Here is a 21,943-nt window from a genome sequence, read left to right on the forward strand (position 1 = left end):
ATCAACTACAACTGCCTTTCGCTTCTGTCCGCGAGGACCTTCATACGTCTCGGTTGAGTGATCCACAAAATCAGGGGTCTGAACCTGGGGTCCTCCTGGCGCTGCGTGCCCGACTTCTGCCGTCAATTTGTTCGCACGCACAACCATGATATCGCTATACTTTTCAGCCAGAACAGTACCAAGGAAGCGATGACGACCTTCGAGATCCTTCAGGTGCAACTTGACTTCAGTAACTCGTGCTGCCTACTTCCGGTGCCTCTCATCCATGCCTTTCTTGTGTTTGGTCACCACAAGAGTGTACGGTGTACGAGGCTTCTCGACGGTTGTGAAACATTCGTGATGGGCTCATGAGCTTTCGGTCAAGGTGTTTTCGACGGGGCTCCGCGGCAAGGAAACGGCAGATCTTCTCCTTGGGGTCCTGTAGGGATTTGTTCAGCTCCTTGCAATCTTTGCAGGGCTCTACATCCTTCCTCTTCTCAGGAGGCAGAGAGTAATATGCACAGGTGTTGTCTCCCTCGCATTTGGTCGGTGCTCGAGACCAGTCATTTTGTTTGGGCTCCTCGCCGACATGTCGAACAATCCACTGGATCAGACTGGACTGGAACAGGTACCTGAACCTTTCGGCTTGATCTCGCCCTTCTTGATGTCCAGCAAGAGACTTTCCAGTAGAGGTAAGATCGTTGCTGGGAAGTCTTTCGTATCCATGATAGTGATCTCCTGAAGAATTTTGCCGATCAATTGGTTGATGCATTGATCCAGATTCAACTTCAAGCAATGTTGGACAACTGCTGCCAGCTTGTGACCATCGAGTGCAGGTTCACGAACTGGTTTCTCACGACCATAACCATAGTACGATGGTCGCTTTTCTGATTTTCTGAGAGCGAATCCGGGAATTGCGGCTCCCAAGATGGACTCATACATCTCCGAGACAACAGTATTGTCAAAGCCTGATGACTCGGATCGCTCAACGAGTCTACAAAGGAAGGTCAGTACAAACGATGTTTTAGTTGGCGTCGATTCGTCCAAGATTTCGTGAATTCTTGTTGCAATTCTACCCTTGTTAGCTTTACTGTTATCTTTATGTTCTCTTCATAACATACCGGTCTTTTAGCAGCAAGCCACTGGGTTCCGCTACTGCAAATCTGGCTGATTCGCAGGCGTCATCATCGGTGAGGGAACCAAAGTCTGAGAAGACGATTTCGAGGCTCTCTTTTATCCATGTCTTGACTTCGGGAAGGATCTCTGTCTGAGTATCGACTGTCAAGGGGTCCGCACCAACAAGCAGAGATAGTGCCTTGAATCAAGCAGACACGCCCTCGTTCTTGCGAATGATGTTGTTGTAACTATAGCCAACGTTAGTCAACTCTTGAAACACTTGGTTCCTCATGTGCTAAAGTTCTGTAACTTCGACCCTGTGAATTGGTGTGGGACTTACATAGGCTTTATCTCCTCGAAGCCAACCTCGTGGATGAGATTCTGCAGAGACTGTATCACAGACTCTGGGAGTTCCTTTTCGAACGCGGTAGCCAATGCTCGCAGTGGTCCTCGCATATCAAGAGAGCTTCTCACTTTCTACCTCAACTTAGAAGATAATCACCGATACATTCATCATGAATAGCGACATACATCTGACCTGTGCTTATCATGCGTGCCTTTCCTTTGTCGCAAAATGCTCATTCGCATTGCTCATCTATTGCCGTGCTCTCAACCATCATACCTTGGACTTGCTTCATGAAGCCTTTCCTCCTGGTCCCCGTCCCGACCTCTTGCTGGCCGCGTGTTCGGGTAAACTCCCCCTGTATTCACAGTCCATGCAGATTGCCGGCTCAGCCTTGATGTAGGGAGTGCTGTTTGCGGTCTGGCTCTCCATTTCCTTGTCGTCGGCATCCCAGTTCTCGCATCGCTCATCTGTCCGTTTGGCGTCAACGCACTCAACCGGATCTCTGCTACAATGGCGGCAGAATATGTAGTAGGCCTCTCTCCAGAAACACATGTTGTCGACAGTAGTGAGTACTCGAAGAGGGAACTGGTGCTTTCTCCATTCCGTTCTGGCATATGCCCTTGTGGTGAATGTCGTGTTTTTATTCTCATGCAACTTCAGTTTATACACGTATAGCCGCCCTCATAAGTTTGCATGGACTTGTTAATAATGGTGGTTTTTCTTGCTGTAGTGCGTTGCATTTCGCTTGAGCTGTATGTAATCATTGGTCTGCATGTGCTTTATCGTACGCATTCAACCAGGCAGGGTATAGATGATTGGCTGATTGATTTCTCGTTTGATACGCTGTGGCAGGTCTTCCAAAAGAACGAGGCAATGCTTAGCCCTCGACTTTCACGAAGATCATCTGGCCTCTCTGAAGCCAAACAAATGCCAACATTCAGGCAATTCATCATATGAGCAACATCCACATCATCTCCCATCAAAACTCCAGACTGTCCATACAATTCAGCCCGCTGAAACAATCTCGAGTTTCTCATCATGTCCATCCTTGTTGTCCACAGCCTAACGACAGTCCTTACACAGCTTCATCTCAGCCGGTGTGTATGTGTCTCCACTAGGAGTCCTGTGTCGATACTCGCGATCAGGATCGCTCCATCCTTCGCAGCGCCATCCGAGCCGTCTCGACATGTCGCATGGGATGCGTTTCTTGCAGTGATGTCTGCAAGGGAAATAGTAGAGCCAGTAGTATCGGCACATTGTGTAAGTAAGATGGCTGGATGATGTATGTCAATTTGGGGCAGATTCTGTGGCGGATGTGAGAGTTGTTTGAGATTCTGTTTTTTGCGCTCTGTAGTCATTGAGATATTGATCGAAGGTGGTTTTGTATGCTTGAGTGATGTGTCCATTCTTGTTGGCGTCCGCTGGCAGTCGAGTAAAGCTTGCTTCGGGTGTGTTCTTCATCATGTTTTGCATCACATGTGTGTGCTTGTGATCTCAACTGGATATATCACGATGAAGTGTCACTTGGGAACAGGCGTTAGCCAATAATGTACAGTAGGACTGGATACTTGGAAATCATTGCATGGTAGATAGTGTAGTGTTGAATACGAACGGCAGGATGCAACCCCTGCTACATTGGTCATGAAACCACGCTTTTAGTCTAATCGTTAAAGTTTTTGTACAATCATGAGTATAACAAATTCTTGAGTAGTCGTCTAGGAGCTTGTCCGACACATTTAAGCCCACTTTCCGAGCAGAGCCATCAGACCAGCACCAAGGCACATAACGAAGAAGGCGGTCAGGACAGTCTTGATGCTGGCACGTTGCATGTAGGTGGAGAACATGAACTCGTGAGCCATGAGCTCGACGAGACCAGTGTAGATCAAGATGCCTGCACTGATGCTGTCGAAAACACCGTTGGCGATCAAAGCAGTCTCGCTGCCAGGAGCAAAGGACTGGCGAACACCAAGTCCGATGGCGATAGCAATGGGAGTACTGATGGCATAGCCGAGACCAAGGAGGTAGGGAGACCAGCGCTTCGAATCAGGCCATGGGACAGCAGCGAGACGAGTGCCCAGACCGAGACCTTCAAAGGACTGGTGGAAAACAAGGACAACGTAGAGAGTGTTGAATTCCTCGCCAGCGACAGCCAGAGTCAACCCGATGAATATGGAGTGGAAGATGACTCCGAACTCGAGGATGAAGAGGGCAGTCATCTGGGCAGCGTAAGATTCAGTGACGATGCCAGCAGCTTGCTTTTGAGCCTCGGTCCATCCGGCAGAGAGCTCATTGTCAACGTGAGAACGAGCGTGGCCCAGGTGATCATCACCGCGAGCGTGAGGAGTAGTAGGACAGTGAGCAGTGCTCGTGCTAGCACGTCCAGCGTGCATCTCGTAGGCAGGATCGGTCTCATCGTGGGTTTCAGGCTTTTTGGCATCAACAAAGGGCTCGGGCATGATACCCAAGTCGTCCTGGGGCTCGAGATTATCATGCCCATGGCTGTGCCCGAACTTGGCGTAGCGCATGGTCATGAGCTCGACAAAGAACAAGACGAAAATGGTCATCAGAACAATGCCTTCGACCCAATCGTAGTCAGTGATAGGTCCGGACAGGCAGTCATCGGTGAGAGCATCATTGGCAGGTGCAAGTAACTACATTCGTCAGTACTCTGGTCAAGGGCCAGGGATCGGGTTGAGCTTACATGAATAAAAGCAGTCGCTATAATGACTCCAGAGCCGAAATACTTGGCAATGAAGAAGGCCCATTCAGGAACGCCGACACCTCTGTGCCTAGCAGCGAAGACAGGGAACCAAGTTGCTGATCGATGTTAGTACATGCTATATTCACATGGACGTTTCGATTGCGACTTACCGAACAGTGAACAGATACCAATGACGAAAATGGCCGAAATGCGGACGCCTATGCGGCCGTCATATGCGTTGTCTGGTTGGCAGGTGGACATGCTGGCTCTGATGAACTGAAGCGAAAAGCGTTGAGGACTGCTGTTAATTGCGTATCTCTGCGACAATTGACTGCAAGTCTGCGTTCGAGAAAGCAGAAACCTATCGCTGCAGGAAGACAAGCTAAAGATGATGAGCGGTCGGACGAGTGATGACAAGGAGATTTAAGCATTACTTAGGGACGAGGGAGCGAGGGACGAAGGTCGCCGCGTCTGTAGTGGGAAAACACCTTGATGGGCATGTGCAACGAGTTTTTACCGATCTGCCCTAACGAACTTTAGCCGGCCTAGCTTCGTGACTGCTGACGCGCTCATTGGCTGTATGCGGCGGCTCGCGTGCGATAAGCATTCATCTGTGGATTGCTGCGTTCGCTAATTCAGTCCACTTGCCGTCTCTAGCATGTCTTGTCAATTCGTCCGGCCTTATTCTTCCAAGGAGTTCCCGCGCTTTGTGCTTTGAACCTATGATGACACCCTGTTTGTCTTCGTAAAAACACCTTGGTGATCCCCAACACACTCCACTCTAATCAATGACTCTCAGGGAATAATAATCTCGAATCCTTCATGTCTGCGATTTACGAGCCGTTGCCAATGAGGTCGGTATGCTGAATCGTGTATGCTGCATGTATGTCCGAGAGTCAATCCCATTGGACCCACGTACGAGCACATCCAGTATCGAAAAGGTAGATTAAAGGCAACATCACGGTACTCGGCAAAGCATACGAGAGTGCTTGATCCCCATCAAGGCATCAGAGGCGCCCATAAGAACCGCGAAGAATTGACAAGGCTTCACAAGTCCGGACCCAAGGGTGTGCGTTGAGCGCCACATGGCTTTTTACATCAAGGTTACACGCATCAAATCCCGAGCATACCGACTGGCTAATGTCTACTGCCGATCGAGGGTTCTGTGACTTCCCTCAGGGTCCACTCGACCTTCGTACTCCGATTGATATACACTATTGGCCGGCGTAAACCATGGGTCACTCTGTTGTAAAGGCCTCTCCGATAACAGAAGAAGCATACCTAATCCGAAGACTCGTGGAATAACAAGGCAGATTCAGCTTCTTGCCGCAACTTTGTATATCGCAAGCTTCGCGTGCTCAAGGGTGTGCACTATGTAATGGTCACACAACGCTCCATGACAGACTTCTCGAGTGTCAACCATTATCAACCGGCCCGTGTAATTTTTGATCATATCCTTGCAACCAGTGACAGAGTATGGCTTGTTAAGATTGGATGTATGTTCGGCGGTCATTCGGTCCGGACATTATCGTAACGTCTTGTTGAGTTGTTTAGTGGATAGAAAGGAACACGCTGAGGGATCATACTGTGGATGCGCAACAGGAGCTGAGCCGACTAGTGTCAGGAAGATTGTATCGTAACCATATACCCGCTCCAGCAGCATCAAGCACGGTCTCTGCTTCAATATCCGACAAGTCCACTAGCGAGCGCGGTTCCAGCCCAAGTGTACTCGAGCCACTCGAGGACTTGCAGAAGCTCTCCAGTCTTTGAGATGGCCTCGTTCTGTAGACTTGTCAGCATATGTTGTAACAAACATCCCAAAGAGGCACGCCTTACATATCCGTCGACGAAGGGAACCTTGGCCTTGGCCTTCCAGAAGTTGGACACGTGAGCACGCACAAACAGTGTCAAGACTAAAGCGGCAGGCGAGATACCGAACCTGACCATAGATGGCAGAGAGTTGGGTGCCAGCGACAGTGTAGTAGCCGCAATGAGTGAGGCCAAGATCTGAGAAAGACAGTCAGTACACGGCTTTCCAGTCATGTTGCATATGGGGAACCACTGACGCAGACAGCACCACTGCTCTGTGTGGTCCTTGTCTTGTGAAGCTGACGCTCGGCCTCGGTCGAGTACTTGGCTGCCTTCTTGCTCGTCTCTTCGTATTGCTGGAGATTGCTGATAGCGACATAGGACACGTATGCGCCGTATGCACACAACGCGACCTGGCCGGTATGCAAAAGTTGTGTGAAGAACATTATGGTTCAGTCTCTGCACTTCTTCAATCGACGATGAGATGATTGGTGAAATCGGTAGAATGTGATGTTCAGGGTTCAAGAAGACTCGTGGGAGGTTCCAATCAGGTTGTGCGAGAAGGCTGGGAGTGATGTCATTGAGGCAGGGTCACGCATCTGCCTTGATATATGTATGTACATACCTAGTATTCCAGTCACCACTCTTGTCCATGTCTTGACTATCCCTTGATCAACATCCATCGCGTTTCTTTCGTTATACCATGGAAACAAATGCCACGTCTCATCATTTAATCTAATTATTGGAGTATATACTGAACGATAAGGTGCATCAACAAGGAAACCCAAGCCCGTCGGGCGTATGTGCCACGAATACAGAATATAAACACTTAGATTCCAGCAAGCTCATAGAAGTCACGAATGCCCTGTCTGAATCCTTGCTCAAACTCCCACAACAGTTTGCCTGCTTGTCCGCTCTCAATGATTCTCTTCTTGGTCCAGATATCCAGCATACCAATCTTGTCGCCTCCAGTGCCAGGAAGACGACCATTGGCTCTTGCGCCGAAGAATGTCATTGCATCGTTGAATCCGAGCTTCCATCCACTCTCATATCGCCAGTGCTCATAGTCGCCAGGATGGTTGGAATCCCAGTAGTTGCAATGGCTGCCGAAGCTCTGTCCGAACTTGGCATCTGCCTGAGACTGTGCGTGCCCGGTACGAGCCTGGACGTCGTCGTTGGAAAGAGTAAGATTCTTAGGGGCTGTGATGGCTCCGTTGTTGGTCTGTTGCTTGAAGCCCCACTCGCCACCATCCATCCAGTCCTGGTCTTCTAGTCAGTATCAACATGGCAAAGGGAAGGATGAAACGAACCATGCGGTATGTCCAGAAGTAGCTTCCGCCAGTCCTCTGCTGGTATCTTTGAGTCTGCGCTTGTCCAAACTCGCGCACCAGATTCTCCTTCTCCTGAGCAGCGGCCTTGGCCCATGAATCTTCGGTCATGACGCAGCTGTATTCGCCGACGACTACCTGTGCGGCACCGTTGTCCACAACGTTGCCATCATGACCATCTAGCTCACTTAACTTCGACCTGGCCTCGTTGGCAATCTGACTGGGGTTCTTCTTCTTGTCGTCGTCTGAGAAAGCCCAGTACAGATGAGTATCGATGACAACTGGATTTGCGCGACCAGCGTGCAGACTGTTCTTGCCGTTGGTGTAGCCAACTGCTGTACCCAAGTTCCACGCGTCCGAGATGTAAAGGGGAACAGTATTGTCAATGCCACCGATCTGACCAATGACCGAATCGTACCAGCCATACATTCCAGGTGCATCCCAGTCAGCCTCGTTGATGAGCTGCAGGCCAATGACGCCGTCCATTGATCTCGCCTCATGAGCAATGAACAGCAGACAGCGGGTAGCGAGGTCCAGGTTCTTCTTCGACTTCCATAGTTCGGCTTTGCCGCTGTTGGTTCCTGAATGGTCACCTCCGTTTGCACCACCGGGCAAAGCGTGCAAGTCAAGAAGAGTGCCAATACCTCTGGCAGTCAGGCGGCCAACAAGACGCTTGACGGCAGGCCAAGCGTTCTGATAGATTGCAGCGGATGACTCGAAGGGTGTGTTGGCGCAATATGCCGGGCCCAGGGTGAAGTATCCGATGGGTAGACGAACAGATGTACCTATTTGATCAGCTCGCGAACACAAACTACCCACACGAGTAACGTACAATGAGCTTGACTGGCGAGCCAATCCATATCTGAATCACTGATGTAGGTCTCCCAATGATTCTCGAACTTCTGCCTGGCCGCATCGAGGCCCATCGCTTTGATGTTGCCAGTGACAGCCGCAAGCTCGGCTGAGTCGGAGCCGTCTTGGTACATGCTTCCAGTGAGCCACTTCTCTAGAACGAATATGGAACCGAAGTTGGTGCCATGTTGATAACGGTAGCGGAGAACGTCCAAGGGTGAAGGTTCATGTAGACTGGCTGGCTGATCAGCCATAGGCATCTGTGACTGTTGTTGCTGCTGAGCAGGATATGAAGGCTGGTCATCGCTAAAGGCCGATTTCATGTCGGCCTTGAACTTCTTCAGAAATCCCATGGTATGTAGATGGATATTTTCGGCTTCTGTTGACTTGAAATGGTTGGGGCTGGAGGAGAACGTAGCGATGGGTTACTTAAATAGACAAGCAGCCGGGATGTTCACGGGGTCCGAAGTGCTCACACTTTCACTTTGTCAAGCATGGATCTTCACCTTCCAGCATGCACGATGCAACAATGAACAGGGAATGAAGTGGCCCTTGTCTTCAAAGTAGATTAGACGCGACCAGACTAGAACGGTATGACGTACGCGTACATTTCTTGGCTGCCCTATACCAACGTCGAATTGCACATGATTCTGGTCAAGTGGTTTGAGAAATGCGCGTGTCCTTATGTTCGTTGGAAGGATTTGGTCTCATGTCGCTTCCGCTGTTTTTTGTATCCTGAACTAAGTCTGGATCTCCTACACGAAGGCGCCCTTCAGGCATACAAATCCATCTGGTTCACAGTTGCCGTCAAGTCGTCATGCTGTCCTGACCACCTTATCATCAATTCGTGACCCTAAAACGCCGCGCTATGTAGAAATCCTTATCTAGTTATCCCTAAAGGCATTGTCTCGTGCGAATGCTGAAAATGAGAGTCGGCCATTGGTGGTTGTGCCTGACTCGTTGGTTGCTGCTGATTTGATCTGCTCGTCCATGGCACGTGGTAACGATTCGCTTGTTGGCGGGGATTGAGGTCGGCTGCTAGGTGCACTCGTGCTGTTCTTTGCAAAGCTCAAATTGCCCAGCCCAGCAGTCAGACGTGCGGCACCGTTAGTAAAAGCGCTTGCAGTCTGGCCACTGATACTGCCGCCGTTGGCAGCAGGCCCTATAGAAATCTCTGAGTTTTCGATGCCAGTCACGATGGGTTCCTTGGGTTCCTTCGGCAAGCTGACAGTAGGTGCCTGAGAAGTTCCGTTCATCTCGATATCTGTACGACCAAACAACTCATGCCACCACTTGACTTGGTTTGTATCAGGAAGTATTATGCGCTCCTTTCCAGAGACCTTGTCATCAATGGTTGGGTCGTACTGATCGTTCACAAACATATCTCGACGAGAAAGGAAGTAATCCCACACGCTTCTCGTTCTGTCGTAGGCTTGTTCCTGGACTCTGTCGCGCTCGCTATCCCAGAGGAAAGTACCGTATTGACACGAGTAGAGCTGGTAGAACAAGCGGCGCAGAAACCGCTCGTTGAATTCGAATCTGGTAGGATGTTGTCGGAGCATCTGGTAGGTGGCGTCCAAGAATTGGTGGAAGATTGGGCTCGTCTCTTTGACGTTGGTCGTGGTGTGCTTAGCACTCTTCGATGTTGGAGCGGAGACTGGTGAACCATCGCCAGCGTCATTTACGTCGAAAGATTCCCTACTGTCGTTCTTCTTGGTAAAGAAGCCCCTGGCAGTAGAAAGCGCATTGCCAAAAGCGTTTCCGTTGCCACTGTTCGCGTTTTGGTTGTCCGCCTTGCGATTACCCCCAACGCGCTCATTTTCAATCTCGAACCATTTTTCACTGCTCAAAAATCCCGACCGGTGACGGAACATGTGACCGAAAGACACCCAATCCTTCTCTACCAAGACAATGAAGCCTTCCAGAGTACGGTAATATGGGTCCAAGCAAAGCTGACTCAAAGCACTGATCTGACTAGTGCGATCCCAACCATCCGAACAGTGGATGAGAACGTGAGAATGGTTTATACCGACCTGGCGGGCTACCAGACTTGAGCCGCGCAAGACCAAAGAAATGTAGTCGAGCCACTTGCTCTTGGCGAGAAGATCTTGGTTCGGGCCATAGTCTGTGTAATCAGTATGGGCGAAGGCCTCGGCTATCTTGTTGAGAGAATCTCTCATGACATGGATGTTGGCGATGCCAAGGTATTCCTTTGTTGCGTCTTTGTAAAACTCCATATTTTCCGAGCCCATTCCTGTAGCTTGATTGGCCACGGCATTGACCTGTGGACGGGCATCGACGATGAAATTTCTTTGCTGGGCTCCATAGACCTTGTCGCTAGACTGATTGGCAACACTGTCGGTACTGGGTCGTGATTTGTCACCGAGGGAAGTTGCAGTCTCTTGCATGTCTGGATCGAATTGCTGACCGTCGTCGTCAAGTATAGGCATGCCAGCGCCAGCCAGCGGTTTTGAGGTGGAGAAGATGGCAGCGACCAGCCGTTCGTCCTGAGGGTTCCTTTCTTTTTGAAACATGCCACACTTTGGCTGTGAGCTTCGGGTGATGGAGCAGTTGTTGACCGGGTGCAAGTAGGTCAGAGCGGGGATGCGGAAGCGCGAACGGTATTCTCTACCGTGTTTGAGGACATTGTCGGACACGGAAGACGGCACAACCAAGAGGGAGGGATATGTGGGCGAGTACTGTATCGAGTCAGTGGGAGAAGCAGCAAAGAAGAGAGAGTTGGCAGCGCACTTCGTAGTCACGATTGATGTCGGTCAAGCGCCAGCCTAGATCAGCCCCTTTGGGAGAGATGCCCATGCGCTTGAACTCCTTGCGAGCATCGTAGATTTGCCAGCCGTTGATGTTCTTCTCGATCGGGGGAGGGTCGTAGGAAAAAGCATACAGCTTGTTGAAAGAGCCGAGGCCACAAGTCAGGGCTTTGATGGTGTCGTAGACGCTGCGGGCCTGGGTCTCGTCGGAGAAGTGGAAAGCGACAAAGGTAAAGTCTCTGCAGCGAAGGCGGATGGCGTGGTCCTGTCGGAGGACGGCGGGCATGGGTCGGTAGACACAAGAGGCAATCATGGGGTATGTGATCCACATCTCTTTGACGCGGCCGTGGCCCTTAAGCGGCGCTTTCGTATTGGCGGGCACATCTGGACGATGCTCGAAGATCAGATGGTGGGTGGAGATGTGGAGGGTGCCTGTGGCCTGGGTGGTCCTCTTGTGAAGCGTCACGTTCTCGACCTGATGGAAGCGCCGTCAGTTGAGGACTTGTCGTCATGGACGAGGGCGTGGGCAGTGGCTGGCGAGACGCACCTTTGATATCTTGATCTTGTCCATGGCGCACTATGCAAGATCAGCATCCGGCGAGAATGCGCTCGGAGCTTGGTGTTGGGGGATTTGTGCTATTCGTGAATGTTTGCAACACGGAGGTCATGGCTGCCCCTCAATCCACCAAAAGCAAGAGACTCGGACCCTCGAGAGCGCGTCACTGCCGCCATGCCCGCAAAGCTGCAACGCCGGGGATCGCCGTGCTATCTTATCTGATCGGCTGCCGAAGCACTAGCGAGCGCGCACCGTCGGCGCAGAATTCGCCGTGCATTTCGACGCTCGACTGTGCGAGAACGACTTTGTGACGCCTAACGACCGACAACTCGCCCAGCGACCAGACACCCTCTCCCTTTTCGATCAATTCACACAGATCGCAAACATGGCCGCCGTTCAGCAAGCAGGTGCTATGTGAGTCTTGTCGCTGTCCCAACGAGCGCCCGCGACCGCGACCATTTGCTAATTGCCCTCTGCAGCTCCAAGAGAAGAAAGTTCGTCGCCGGTATGCCTCCCCTCTACTAGATTCGCTATTTGCGCTTTTTCCACCTGTCGCCGACTCTATATCTCGCTCCCGATCGCTCTCTTGTCGCATCCACTTGATTCCTCAGAACACGCACACAGACACGCACACACGAACATATAGGACTATCACTAAAACACACGCGCAGACGGTGTCTTCTACGCCGAGCTCAACGAGTTCTTCCAACGCGAGCTTGCTGAGGAGGGTTACTCCGGTGTCGAGGTCCGCGTCACCCCTACCGTCACCGACATCATCATCCGCGCCACCCACACCCAGGATGTCCTCGGCGAGCAGGGCCGCCGCATCCGCGAGCTCACCTCGCTGATCCAGAAGCGCTTCAAGTTCCCCGAGAACTCCGTCTCGCTCTACGCCGCCAAGGTCCAGAACCGCGGTCTCTCCGCTGTCGCCCAGTGCGAGTCCCTCAGATACAAGCTCCTCAACGGTCTCGCCGTCCGCAGAGCATGCTACGGTGTCCTCCGTTTCATCATGGAGTCTGGTGCCAAGGGTTGCGAGGTTGTCGTCTCTGGCAAGCTGCGCGCCGCCCGTGCCAAGTCCATGAAGTTCACTGTACGTCCTCGTGTGTCGATATCGCCGAAGTCACGCATACTAACCCATCACAGGACGGTTTCATGATCCACTCCGGTCAGCCCGCCAAGGACTTCATTGACCACGCCACTCGCCACGTCCTCCTCCGCCAGGGTGTTCTCGGTATCAAGGTCAAGATCATGCGCGGTGCCGACCCCGAGGGCAAGGCTGGTCCCCAGAAGGCTCTTCCCGACTCGGTCACCATCATCGAGCCCAAGGAGGAGCAGAGCGTCGTCCAGCCCATGTCCCAGGACTATGGTGCCAAGGCCGCCGCTGCCCAGCAGGCCGCCGAGGCCCAGCGTGCTGCTGAGCAGGGTGAGCAGCAGGGCGAGCAGCCCGCTGCCGAGCAGCAGCAGGAGCAGCAATAAGTGCGCGGTGATGCATGATTGTCGCAAATGATAGCCACGGTTAGGGTGTTTTTCAATGCACTTGTTACGGCGACACGTACAGGAGTCGGCGTTATCGCCAGGGAGTCAAAAGCTCGTCGTCCAAAAAACAAATTTCTTCCCAACTTCATCAAGCGTTTCATGAAGTATTCCCAAATATTCTGTCCACCTTTTCTCATATTGTGATAATCGTCGTACTTGGATGAGCGTCCTGCATCGGGGAGCGCAACTAGTCCAACGGCGTCCCTACAAGATGAAAAGGGGTCTAATCACTTATCTGAGGGTCTTAGCATAGTTTACCGGACATATCATCCCAACATGTGTCGGACTCGGCCGTGATTGTGCGGAGAAAGAGGATGCTGTCGCCTCATGTGGTACTGGACCAGATGGCAGTTCGGCTGGCATACAGGTGATGATTGCGGAGAAGCTAGCTCGTGACAGGACTGACAGGATAGAGCAGCGAGCTGAATGGGTCGATTGTTCCGCAGTGCATGGTCGCGTGTAGATCGCTGCTTGATGTCGTACGGAGAGTGGGGATGTGGAGGGCTGGGGGAACGACATCAAAAACGCCAAAGCATCATCGGGCATTCCGCTTTTTCCTTGGTCCCTCAAGGTTATATTCCTTCGTCAAGCTCCCAATATTGTATTCTATACTGCACATGGTTCTCCGACTTCACTCCGCATTGCTTGCAAGTGACGATTGACTGTATTTCTGTGACGATTGAGCCGTATAAAGCGTTGTTTAGTTCAAGCGTTGCTGTCTGCTACATCCCTCTTCATCCAAGTTCAACCCAACAAATCCTCACATCCTCAATCAATCTCGACATTACTTCCATACTCTCAGACTACCACCCCGCCGTCCTTCAAGATGGTTGGCAGTACCGAAGACGTCTACTGCACGGTTAGTCTCACCATCTCTCCTTGTCCTGCCACGATCTCACGATTCCACGATTCTACGATTCCGCGATGCACGATCTCACGATCTCGAGGTTCCGAAACATGCTGACAGAGCATTGTCTACTAGCTGATTACGAGCGACTCGTATGTTGCCGGTATGTTGCTTAAGATCACTAGCTTCTACGCAACGATCTAATCAAATAACCAGGCGCCGCCGTGCTGGCGCATTCCCTGCGAGACAACGGCACTAAGAAGAAGCTGGCCGTACTTATTACTCCTGACACCCTACGATCTGCTACGATTGCGGAGTTGAAGGTACAGCGCAGCAAAGCCAACTCAAAGACTTGGAACTAACGCCGCATAGTCGTTGTATGACTATATTATCCCCGTGGAGCGCATCACGTCACCCAACCTTGCTAACCTCCACCTTATGGGCCGCGGCGACCTGCGCGATGCCTTCACCAAAATCAACCTCTGGCGCCAGACCCAATTCCGCAAGATCGTCTACCTTGACGCAGACACTGTCGCCCTCCGCGCTCCCGATGAGCTCTTTGACCTCGAGGCATCCTTTGCCGGTGCGCCCGATGTTGGCTGGCCCGATGCTTTCAACACTGGTGTTATGGTCGTCTCGCCGCACATGGGAGACTACTGGGCTCTGAAGACACTGGCTGCTACGGGCGACAGCTTCGATGGTGCCGACCAAGGTCTTCTGAACCAGTACTTTGAGCACAAGAGCTGGCACCGTCTGAGCTTCGTCTACAACTGCACTCCAAGTGCAAACTACCAGTACGAGCCCGCCTACCGCTACCACAAGTCCAGAATTGCCGTCGTCCACTTCATTGGAAAGAACAAGCCGTGGACCGCCGCCAGATCGCAGAATGCCACTCCAGGAGCATACAACGAGCTTCTCTATCGTTGGTGGGCAGTCTATGACAGACACTTCAAGGAGCCTGTGAGAAACGCTATTTGTGATCCCAACATGACTTATTGGCTAATGCGTGGCAGGTTGCCGAGTACACATCAGGTCGCTATTCGCCTGCATCATCTCCCATCACCCAACCGGAAGCGCCTCACCTTACTGCTGAAGCCGGTCTTGCTGAGGACAGGGAGTTTGGAGAAGAGCTGGCCCAAGGTCGTGCTGAACCCACGCCCACTGTAGAACAAAGAAGATTCTCAGCACCACAAGCAGAGTGGGATGCTACTCGGTAAGTGGAAACGCTGATATATCTAAGACTTGTTTCTGACTTGTCAACAGCGCAGAGCCACCTTCCGGTGCGAGACCTGAGGCTGCCAACTTCCCTACTACGACTTACGCCTTTAACCAAGACAAGGACTTCTTCCGTCCTCCCAAGACCTACCCTGAACCGCCCAAGGATATGTGGTACGAAGTGCCCAAGACAAAGCCAAACCCGCCCTCTGCAAAGCCTAAGCCCGTGTTCCCTTGGGAAGAAAGACAGACAGCTGCTCCTACCAGAAGATTCATCGAAGATCTCGACTCTCCTGACGCGACTCCCCAGCCCGGAGTCGTCATTCCATCTGCCGATTACACATCTAGCGTCAACAGTCCGGCGACTCCCATCATCAAGGTCACCACTGACGACCCCTGGCAGAACTGGGCCTCGGGCGGTAAGAACGCGTGGGATGATGTCAAGGGTATCGACAGTTATATCCGCAAGCTCAACGAGGCCAACGCGAGAGGTCGTAAGCCCTCGGTTCAAGTGCAACCTCCTGCGACAACTACGCAGTTTGAGCGTAGAGAGAGTCTGATCCTTACCGACTTCCCCTCCGAGGTAGACCGTCCTAGCCTTCCAGTCACCCCAGCACCCGTCCGCAGAACAAACTTCTGGGCGGGTGAACGAAACAACAATGGTCAACTGCCATCTGCAGAAGGCGTTCCTGAGCAGGCGGACTGGGTACGTACTCGCCTCTGAATACATGTTTCTGATCCCCAACTTACGCTGACACTACCCATAGAACCCTGAAGAGAAGCTCGAAGAACTCAGACGTGGGTCCATTACTGCACCGCTCGACCTGAAGATGCCCGAGAAGAAGATTCCTAGCCGCGCCATGCCATCGACTGCGCCCGCTTTCTATGATAAGACGACATCAGCATCCGGTATTCAAGAAGCTCGTGATAGCCAAGGCAGTGCTGCAGCTTCGACCTCAGGCGCATCTGCTCCTCAATTCAACAACCCTACTTTCTCCGGCTTGGGCTCGGGTTCCAGAGCAGAGAATGTCCTCAGTCCTACGGAGCATGGCTCGCGTCAATTCTAGTCACGTCGTACGCGAATGAAGCATCGTAGAAGAAACAGGAGTGCCTGACACTCAACTCTCGTAATTATTGCTAACGTTAAGCCCGAGGATTCTGTCGATAGTCGCATTGCGGTCTTTTGAGCATAGCGTTCATACCTCGAAAAGCGTATCGAGACATTGGGATACCGATTAACAGCTGATCAACAGCAGTAGTTGTATATTATATCATTGATTCATGCCTCTTTCCTCATTCTTGTCTATCGTGCCTACTCTGTAGTGTGTATTTCGATTGTGATCACGTTGCGCATTCTGATGCTGTATCACAAGCATGCTTGCTGGACTGGAGTCGTTCCGTAAATAATGATCTTCGCAAGATTTACCACCGAGGCACTGCTAAACATCCGGAACGTGCGGATTGAACATTCTGGGATTCACCTAGGTCATGTCAACCATCATGTACAGATATGAGGCTATATACGACAGCGATTGATCAGGATAGATGTTTTATGTGCAGAGTCAGGGTTGTCCCTTCGCGAACCGTTCCCATTTTCGATAGTTACGTCATGGCAACTGTCATGGTCCCAAGAACTGCCTGATAGCGAGCAATGATCCTGGTCTGCCAATTCTTCTTGGACTTCCCTAATTGCATGCTCAATTGCGTCAAGAATCTTCGCTATCTGTAGACTACATCGCATCTAACTAAAACGATTCGACTTTGAACAAGCGCATACGCGGCCAAGCTCCTCTTCATCACGCTCAATCTGCCTGACTGCGACCGTACCTACCAGCCCACCTACTCTTACAATTAGGAAAGCCACTCAGGATGCCTGCCTTTGGACGTGGCGGAGCGGGAAACATCGAGGCCCTCAATGCGACAAAGGCAACCAATGCGACAAACGAGAAGATTTCTGCGGACCTCGAGCGCAACCAACAAGATGCCGAAGACTACGCTGGCACCGCACACCCAGCTCTTCACAATCAAGAATATGCACACACAGGAAGGGGCGGAGCTGGAAACTACTACTCGCCTCGCGAGCTCAAGGCTACCGGCAAGTTTGAGGGGGCAGACACAAGCCATGTTCTAGGCGATGGCACGCCTGCTCCCAAGTCAGACCAGGAGAAGGCCAAGGAGACGACGGGTATTCGCTACGGCAGAGGAGGAATGGGCAACTTCTTTGGCGGTGACGACGAGGCAGCGAACAAGTTGAGGGAGAAGCATGAGGACGAGGCACGAAAGCAGGAAGAGCTGAAGCAGCAGATCGAGAGGGGTGTCGACGGTGTGCTGTCTCGTCCTGAGAAGGCACGTCTGCCTGGTGGTGAGCCTTTCTAGGCTGTTGGTTCTCGTCCTTTTCTGATTCCCCTGGATGGTGTTTTGTGTTCCTGCTCTTTTTCCCGTCTACGACCCAATACCTTCTTGTCCCATATCTGTTCCGAGTATCGAAATCATTGGTTGCGAGACGCTTCCCATTGCTGCATGTCTTCACTGTTTGCAAAGTCTACTACACACCTCGGACCCGGCATCTTTCGCGTTCCGGAGAGAGTGCGTACGGCTTGCCTGACATCCTGCGATTCTGCGATCTGTCCGGTATCCACACACACACATACGTATGCTCGTAGCATGCGACCGGAAGTGGACCCGTCTATGTTTACTCTGATGTAATTTCCCTGGCCCGACCTGGTTTCCATGGCAGACACAGCCCCTCTGAGGGGGATTCGCAGCTAGATCGCCACGAAGCTTTTCCTGGCACCCTTCCCCTGCAGGACGCACCCGCTGTGTAGCTTTATCTCAAAAGGCATACTGATACGTGTCTCTATTGTCTTTATGCTTTGCTTGCGTTGGCTGCGATATGCGCCAATATCGTATACGGCATCTCTGCATCCGCAAGCTTCCGTGTGCTTCACCCTCGGCTTCACCGTCTGTCTTATCACATGCCAAATCGAGTTTCCCGCAAGCTTTGGAGATCGAGATGATATCTGGCATCGAACAGAGAAGAAAGCAAAGGGCAGCGTGATGATGTCAGTGGCTAGCAGCTACCGCAAACGGCAAAGATGTTCAGGGCGGCCGATCAAGCTTCCCCCGCTCCCACAGGCCTGGATTGAGCTCGATTGACCCTGCTTTCGCAGCCCCGCTGTTGTTTTGCAAGTCGCGAGCATGAGCAGACCGACCGACAGCTGCTTTTTCAGAAGGATTGTTGACAGGAGCATGTGAACATCTAGTATGAGATCAACTAGCCTGAGAGCATTGAGTTGTTTAGAGCAATGCTCTGTCGCTGCTGGCAATGGGCCGTTTGGGAGATTGAAGCCTATGATGCAGCTGAGGGGTGTGCGTGATCAAATCAGCAGAGGGGAGCTTGGTTTCGCAAGCAACAATTGGCGGGGCCGACACGTCCATTCCAGACTCTGGATTGGTTATTGAGTTGCTATAGCGTCAGACCACGGCCCAATGTCGTTAGCAAGGAGAAAACGCCTTTGATGTCAGTTGGCGAGCGAATGAGGCCGCAGTGGGTACACATTCGATCATTGTGGAATGCCCGCTGCGGTTGCACGTGCGAAGAGGGGGACCTGTACAACAATACAAGTATAAGAAGAGCTGCCGCCCTTTGTTTCGTTGCTTCTTTCCTCCATCATCACAAACCACATCTTCCACTTTTTACCAACCCCAAACCACCTCTATCAAAATGCCTGCCCCCAACGTCGACCAGCCTAACGAGGGTATCGTTGGCCAGATCTCCAACACCATTGCCAACGCTGCCAACTACGTCTCCGAGACCATTCAGGGCAACACCGCCGAGGCTTCCAAGGAGGCCAACAAGCAGAAGGCCAAGGGCAACACCGCCGACGACTCTATCTCCAACCGTGTCTCCGGTGCCATGGGCGCTGCCTCCGACAAGCTCGACCAGCACTCGCACGAGGCTCAGGCCAAGGCCAACAAGGAGTCCATCTAAGCGTATCTTTTGCTCTTGATACTCCCCTTCACAACCCTACCACACCACCACCACCTTCACCTCGATGTCAGACACAAAGCACAATACCCTCCATGGTTCATCATTGATGGTCTAGAGCAACTCGTGTTTTGCTCGAGGATCTCAATTTTGCGCTCTGGGAGCTTTTGTTCCGGCTATTGAGTTTTTATCAGTTCAAAGAAACGACATGATCAATGGATCACGATTTTACGAGAAACTTTTTCAGAATGGAAGCATCTATCCAGAAATGGGCGGTGCTAGGGATTTTTATTACTGGGATTGCGATGGAAACATGTAGTCTCGTTTCATGAATACCAAATACCTTTTTGATCACCAAAATTTATTGTTCCTGTTTCCCAATTGTTTGAGCTGTGAATTTGTTGATATACCAAGGTATCACGGGCGTTGACCTTTGTGAGTCACAGTCCCGGTAGAACCAGGACTTTGTCACAGCTCTAGATACCAGAGCCCAGTGACAGTCACAGAGTCAGACCACCATCTACTAGGAACCGCTGTCATCTCCTCGCATTCGGTCTACCTTGTACGCACGAACAATTGTGCCTTTTCTTACCTCGATTTTAACCCTGCACGCTGTTGAAGCTTCGGCTATCCGTTACTGAATCAAGCATGCAAAGAAGAGATAAGATGCATCATCCATGACAAGGCAAGTAGCATATCAGTCATGTACTGGCGCTCATGGATCAAAGATGCCGCAGCACTTGATCTTGCACCACTGGCCTCGTGTCGTAAGTATACCGACAGATGGATCATTACTCGGGTCCCGTATCATACCACTCTGGAGATTGCCCTTACTATGGCTCGTCGGTTCTTGGATGAAACAGAATTGAGAGGTGTGCATAGAGAAGGTGTAAACTATAGAGACGAACAGAAGGGTGACAGCAAGATCAGGAGCTACACCATTCCTCTGCTGAGGAAAGGCAGCGGTGATGCTTCTCGCTGTAACATTGCCTTCTCTGTCTGTGTATGATGGTAGACGAGGGCAAAGAGCATACATGTAAGCGAAGAAGATAGAGGTAGGGAAAGGAGGCGGATCTGTGGATAGGAGGGAACAACTGAATCGAACTCCAGCACGAGGCGATGTATGACCCATGGCATGTATAGACGCTGCAAGATGACCGTCCGGTCTGGTATGTTCTCGTCACTGGTCTCATAGATATGTGTATTGATGAATGCCTCTCGTTAGACGAGTTGCTCGCTCTAGTCGTGCTATTTCGGCTTCGAGCTTCGACAGCATGGTGTCAGGAGGGTGAAACCGGAGGCAACGAGTGCTCCTTCAACAGTGAGATCTCACAGGGCATTCGCAGTGTGGTCCACAGTCTCCGAAGTCATGGTTGATGTATCCCTTGGCATCAAGGAGTCTTGGCTCTCAACTCGCACCTTTCTGCTCGCGTCAGCGAAAATTGACTGCTCAGTTCGTGCGCAGTCTCCAGCATATTTGCCAAACCTCATGTGATTTGGCAACACAACTACGCCTCGGTGTGTTGTTCTGAGACACAGCCCCTGACGGGTAGGTATGTATGAGCGTCATTCCACGCCCAAGGCTGACATATTGAGCAGATACGATGATGATACGGCCAAGCCGAAGCATGCGATAAGACGCGTAGCACAGTACAGTGAGAAATGCCAGGGAACCGATGGACTCCTCATCATTGCATGGCTTCTTCGCTACTCAACGAACGCCTCCCCTCGCCTCTCCGGATGGACTTGGCTACTTGGCCAACCCCTCTCTCCACACGGCAGCCCCAGGAGGACTTGTCGCCATGGATTCGGACCTTCCAAGAGATCGGAGTTGCAAATCAAAGCCAAGGTCCAGCGGAATTCCATGAGGCCAATTCTTCCAAGAGTACCAAGGATGGCGACTTTTTGGCAGCGTGATTAAACGGTTCGAGACAAATGCCGCCTCCTTACCAAGTGCCGTTGGCGTTACGAGATGAGAGAAGTATGCTGCTATGCACCTGGCATGGAGCCGATGCTCAAGGACATTTTTCAACACCAACTTGTGACACAGCTGGATTCGCGGCGATAGGGGTCTGACATTCTATGTCGGTCTGAAAAGTCGCTCGTCAAATGTGCCCAAAACTGGATGTAGTCGAATCCGCTGCGACATGGGGACCGACCACGCCCGACCAATGGTACCAAGCAGGATTCAAACTCAGCCTCTGGCCAAGCCTTGGCGCATTACTCCGACCCTCCCTTCGTGCTAACATGACGAAGCAGTGAGCCAGTCACGGATACCGCCTGGAGCCAACGAGACGCGGGATGTCCAGAGAGTAAGTCGTGCAGCTGGCAGCCACGTCTCGAAAGTCGTCTTGAGCGCTTGTCTGGTCGTAGAGAGAAACTTTACGCTCCTCGGAGTGATGGTGTTGAGCTCGTGGGCGGGGTTACCGGCGTTGTATTGCCGTGCACAAATCGGGTAGAGAATTGACCGAATGCCCTTGGCGCGTTCGCAGGCTCTCGGCGCTAAGTCGAGCGGGCTTGGGGGAAGTCGCCCAGCAGCCCAGCTTAAGACCGCGCCTGCCTGCTGTCCTGCTTGCTTGGCTTTTCCTCCTGCCTGTTCACGTCTTGACTTGATTTTTTCCACCGCCCATACCCAAGACTTGGAGCACTTCACGTCTTGGACGCCTGCCTCTCTACCCCACGTCGAGACTCAGATTCACTTTCACACATTTATACAGGCTTCTGTCTGTGTTGTGTCGCGCATCTTGACGCGTTCTTCTTCCAGCGTCGCTCACCACCCGCCAAGGCAAAATACCAAGAATGTCGGACGCTGCACCTGGCGCCGCTATGGCTCCTCAAGCAAATCATCCTGACCCTGCCGCTGCTGCTGCCGCCGCCGCCGCTGCTCAGCAGCTCCAACAGG

The 21,943-nt window shown here is 51.9% G+C and overlaps 9 protein-coding genes across 9 annotated transcripts; 4 read left to right on the plus strand and 5 right to left on the minus strand.

Annotated features, from left to right (window-relative positions):
• Window positions 1–588: 588 nt before the first annotated feature.
• On the minus strand, window positions 589–1,993 carry M436DRAFT_66039 (uncharacterized protein; the record flags this gene model as incomplete). The annotated part of the gene is made up of 4 exons (XM_013569458.1): window positions 589–973; window positions 1,101–1,294; window positions 1,436–1,544; window positions 1,764–1,993. 4 exons carry the CDS (start codon window positions 1,991–1,993, stop codon window positions 589–591), a joined length of 918 nt encoding a protein of 305 aa, XP_013424912.1.
• A 1,184-nt stretch (window positions 1,994–3,177) lies between these two features.
• Window positions 3,178–4,403, minus strand: M436DRAFT_52718 (putative Low-affinity zinc transporter of the plasma membrane; the record flags this gene model as incomplete). The annotated part of the gene is made up of 3 exons (XM_013569346.1): window positions 3,178–4,092; window positions 4,143–4,258; window positions 4,313–4,403. The coding sequence occupies 3 exons, from the start codon at window positions 4,401–4,403 to the stop codon at window positions 3,178–3,180; spliced, it is 1,122 nt and encodes a 373-aa protein (XP_013424800.1).
• A 1,419-nt stretch (window positions 4,404–5,822) lies between these two features.
• Window positions 5,823–6,397, minus strand: M436DRAFT_74963 (uncharacterized protein; the record flags this gene model as incomplete). Its single annotated transcript, XM_013569500.1, has 3 exons — window positions 5,823–5,924; window positions 5,979–6,149; window positions 6,209–6,397. 3 exons carry the CDS (start codon window positions 6,395–6,397, stop codon window positions 5,823–5,825), a joined length of 462 nt encoding a protein of 153 aa, XP_013424954.1.
• Window positions 6,398–6,780: 383 nt separating this feature from the next.
• M436DRAFT_52850 (glycoside hydrolase) lies at window positions 6,781–8,385 on the minus strand (the record flags this gene model as incomplete). Its single annotated transcript, XM_013569362.1, has 3 exons — window positions 6,781–7,212; window positions 7,262–8,064; window positions 8,112–8,385. The coding sequence occupies 3 exons, from the start codon at window positions 8,383–8,385 to the stop codon at window positions 6,781–6,783; spliced, it is 1,509 nt and encodes a 502-aa protein (XP_013424816.1).
• A 630-nt stretch (window positions 8,386–9,015) lies between these two features.
• Window positions 9,016–11,470, minus strand: M436DRAFT_84210 (protein phosphatase; the record flags this gene model as incomplete). The annotated part of the gene is made up of 3 exons (XM_013569501.1): window positions 9,016–10,830; window positions 10,883–11,374; window positions 11,447–11,470. 3 exons carry the CDS (start codon window positions 11,468–11,470, stop codon window positions 9,016–9,018), a joined length of 2,331 nt encoding a protein of 776 aa, XP_013424955.1.
• Window positions 11,471–11,840: 370 nt separating this feature from the next.
• On the plus strand, window positions 11,841–12,931 carry M436DRAFT_74966 (putative 40S ribosomal protein S3; the record flags this gene model as incomplete). The annotated part of the gene is made up of 4 exons (XM_013569502.1): window positions 11,841–11,869; window positions 11,935–11,960; window positions 12,127–12,545; window positions 12,599–12,931. The coding sequence occupies 4 exons, from the start codon at window positions 11,841–11,843 to the stop codon at window positions 12,929–12,931; spliced, it is 807 nt and encodes a 268-aa protein (XP_013424956.1).
• An 886-nt stretch (window positions 12,932–13,817) lies between these two features.
• On the plus strand, window positions 13,818–15,777 carry M436DRAFT_52998 (nucleotide-diphospho-sugar transferase; the record flags this gene model as incomplete). The annotated part of the gene is made up of 6 exons (XM_013569393.1): window positions 13,818–13,850; window positions 13,974–14,001; window positions 14,055–14,161; window positions 14,211–14,798; window positions 14,852–15,051; window positions 15,102–15,777. 6 exons carry the CDS (start codon window positions 13,818–13,820, stop codon window positions 15,775–15,777), a joined length of 1,632 nt encoding a protein of 543 aa, XP_013424847.1.
• A 1,145-nt stretch (window positions 15,778–16,922) lies between these two features.
• Window positions 16,923–17,429, plus strand: M436DRAFT_74968 (uncharacterized protein; the record flags this gene model as incomplete). Its single annotated transcript, XM_013569503.1, has 1 exon — window positions 16,923–17,429. One exon carries the CDS (start codon window positions 16,923–16,925, stop codon window positions 17,427–17,429), a length of 507 nt encoding a protein of 168 aa, XP_013424957.1.
• Window positions 17,430–18,777: 1,348 nt separating this feature from the next.
• Window positions 18,778–19,044, plus strand: M436DRAFT_52959 (uncharacterized protein; the record flags this gene model as incomplete). Its single annotated transcript, XM_013569384.1, has 1 exon — window positions 18,778–19,044. One exon carries the CDS (start codon window positions 18,778–18,780, stop codon window positions 19,042–19,044), a length of 267 nt encoding a protein of 88 aa, XP_013424838.1.
• Between the last annotated feature and the right edge of the window lie 2,899 nt (window positions 19,045–21,943).

This window comes from Aureobasidium namibiae, assembly GCF_000721765.1.
Source record: "Aureobasidium namibiae CBS 147.97 unplaced genomic scaffold scaffold_15, whole genome shotgun sequence".
NCBI lineage: Eukaryota > Fungi > Ascomycota > Dothideomycetes > Dothideales > Saccotheciaceae > Aureobasidium > Aureobasidium namibiae.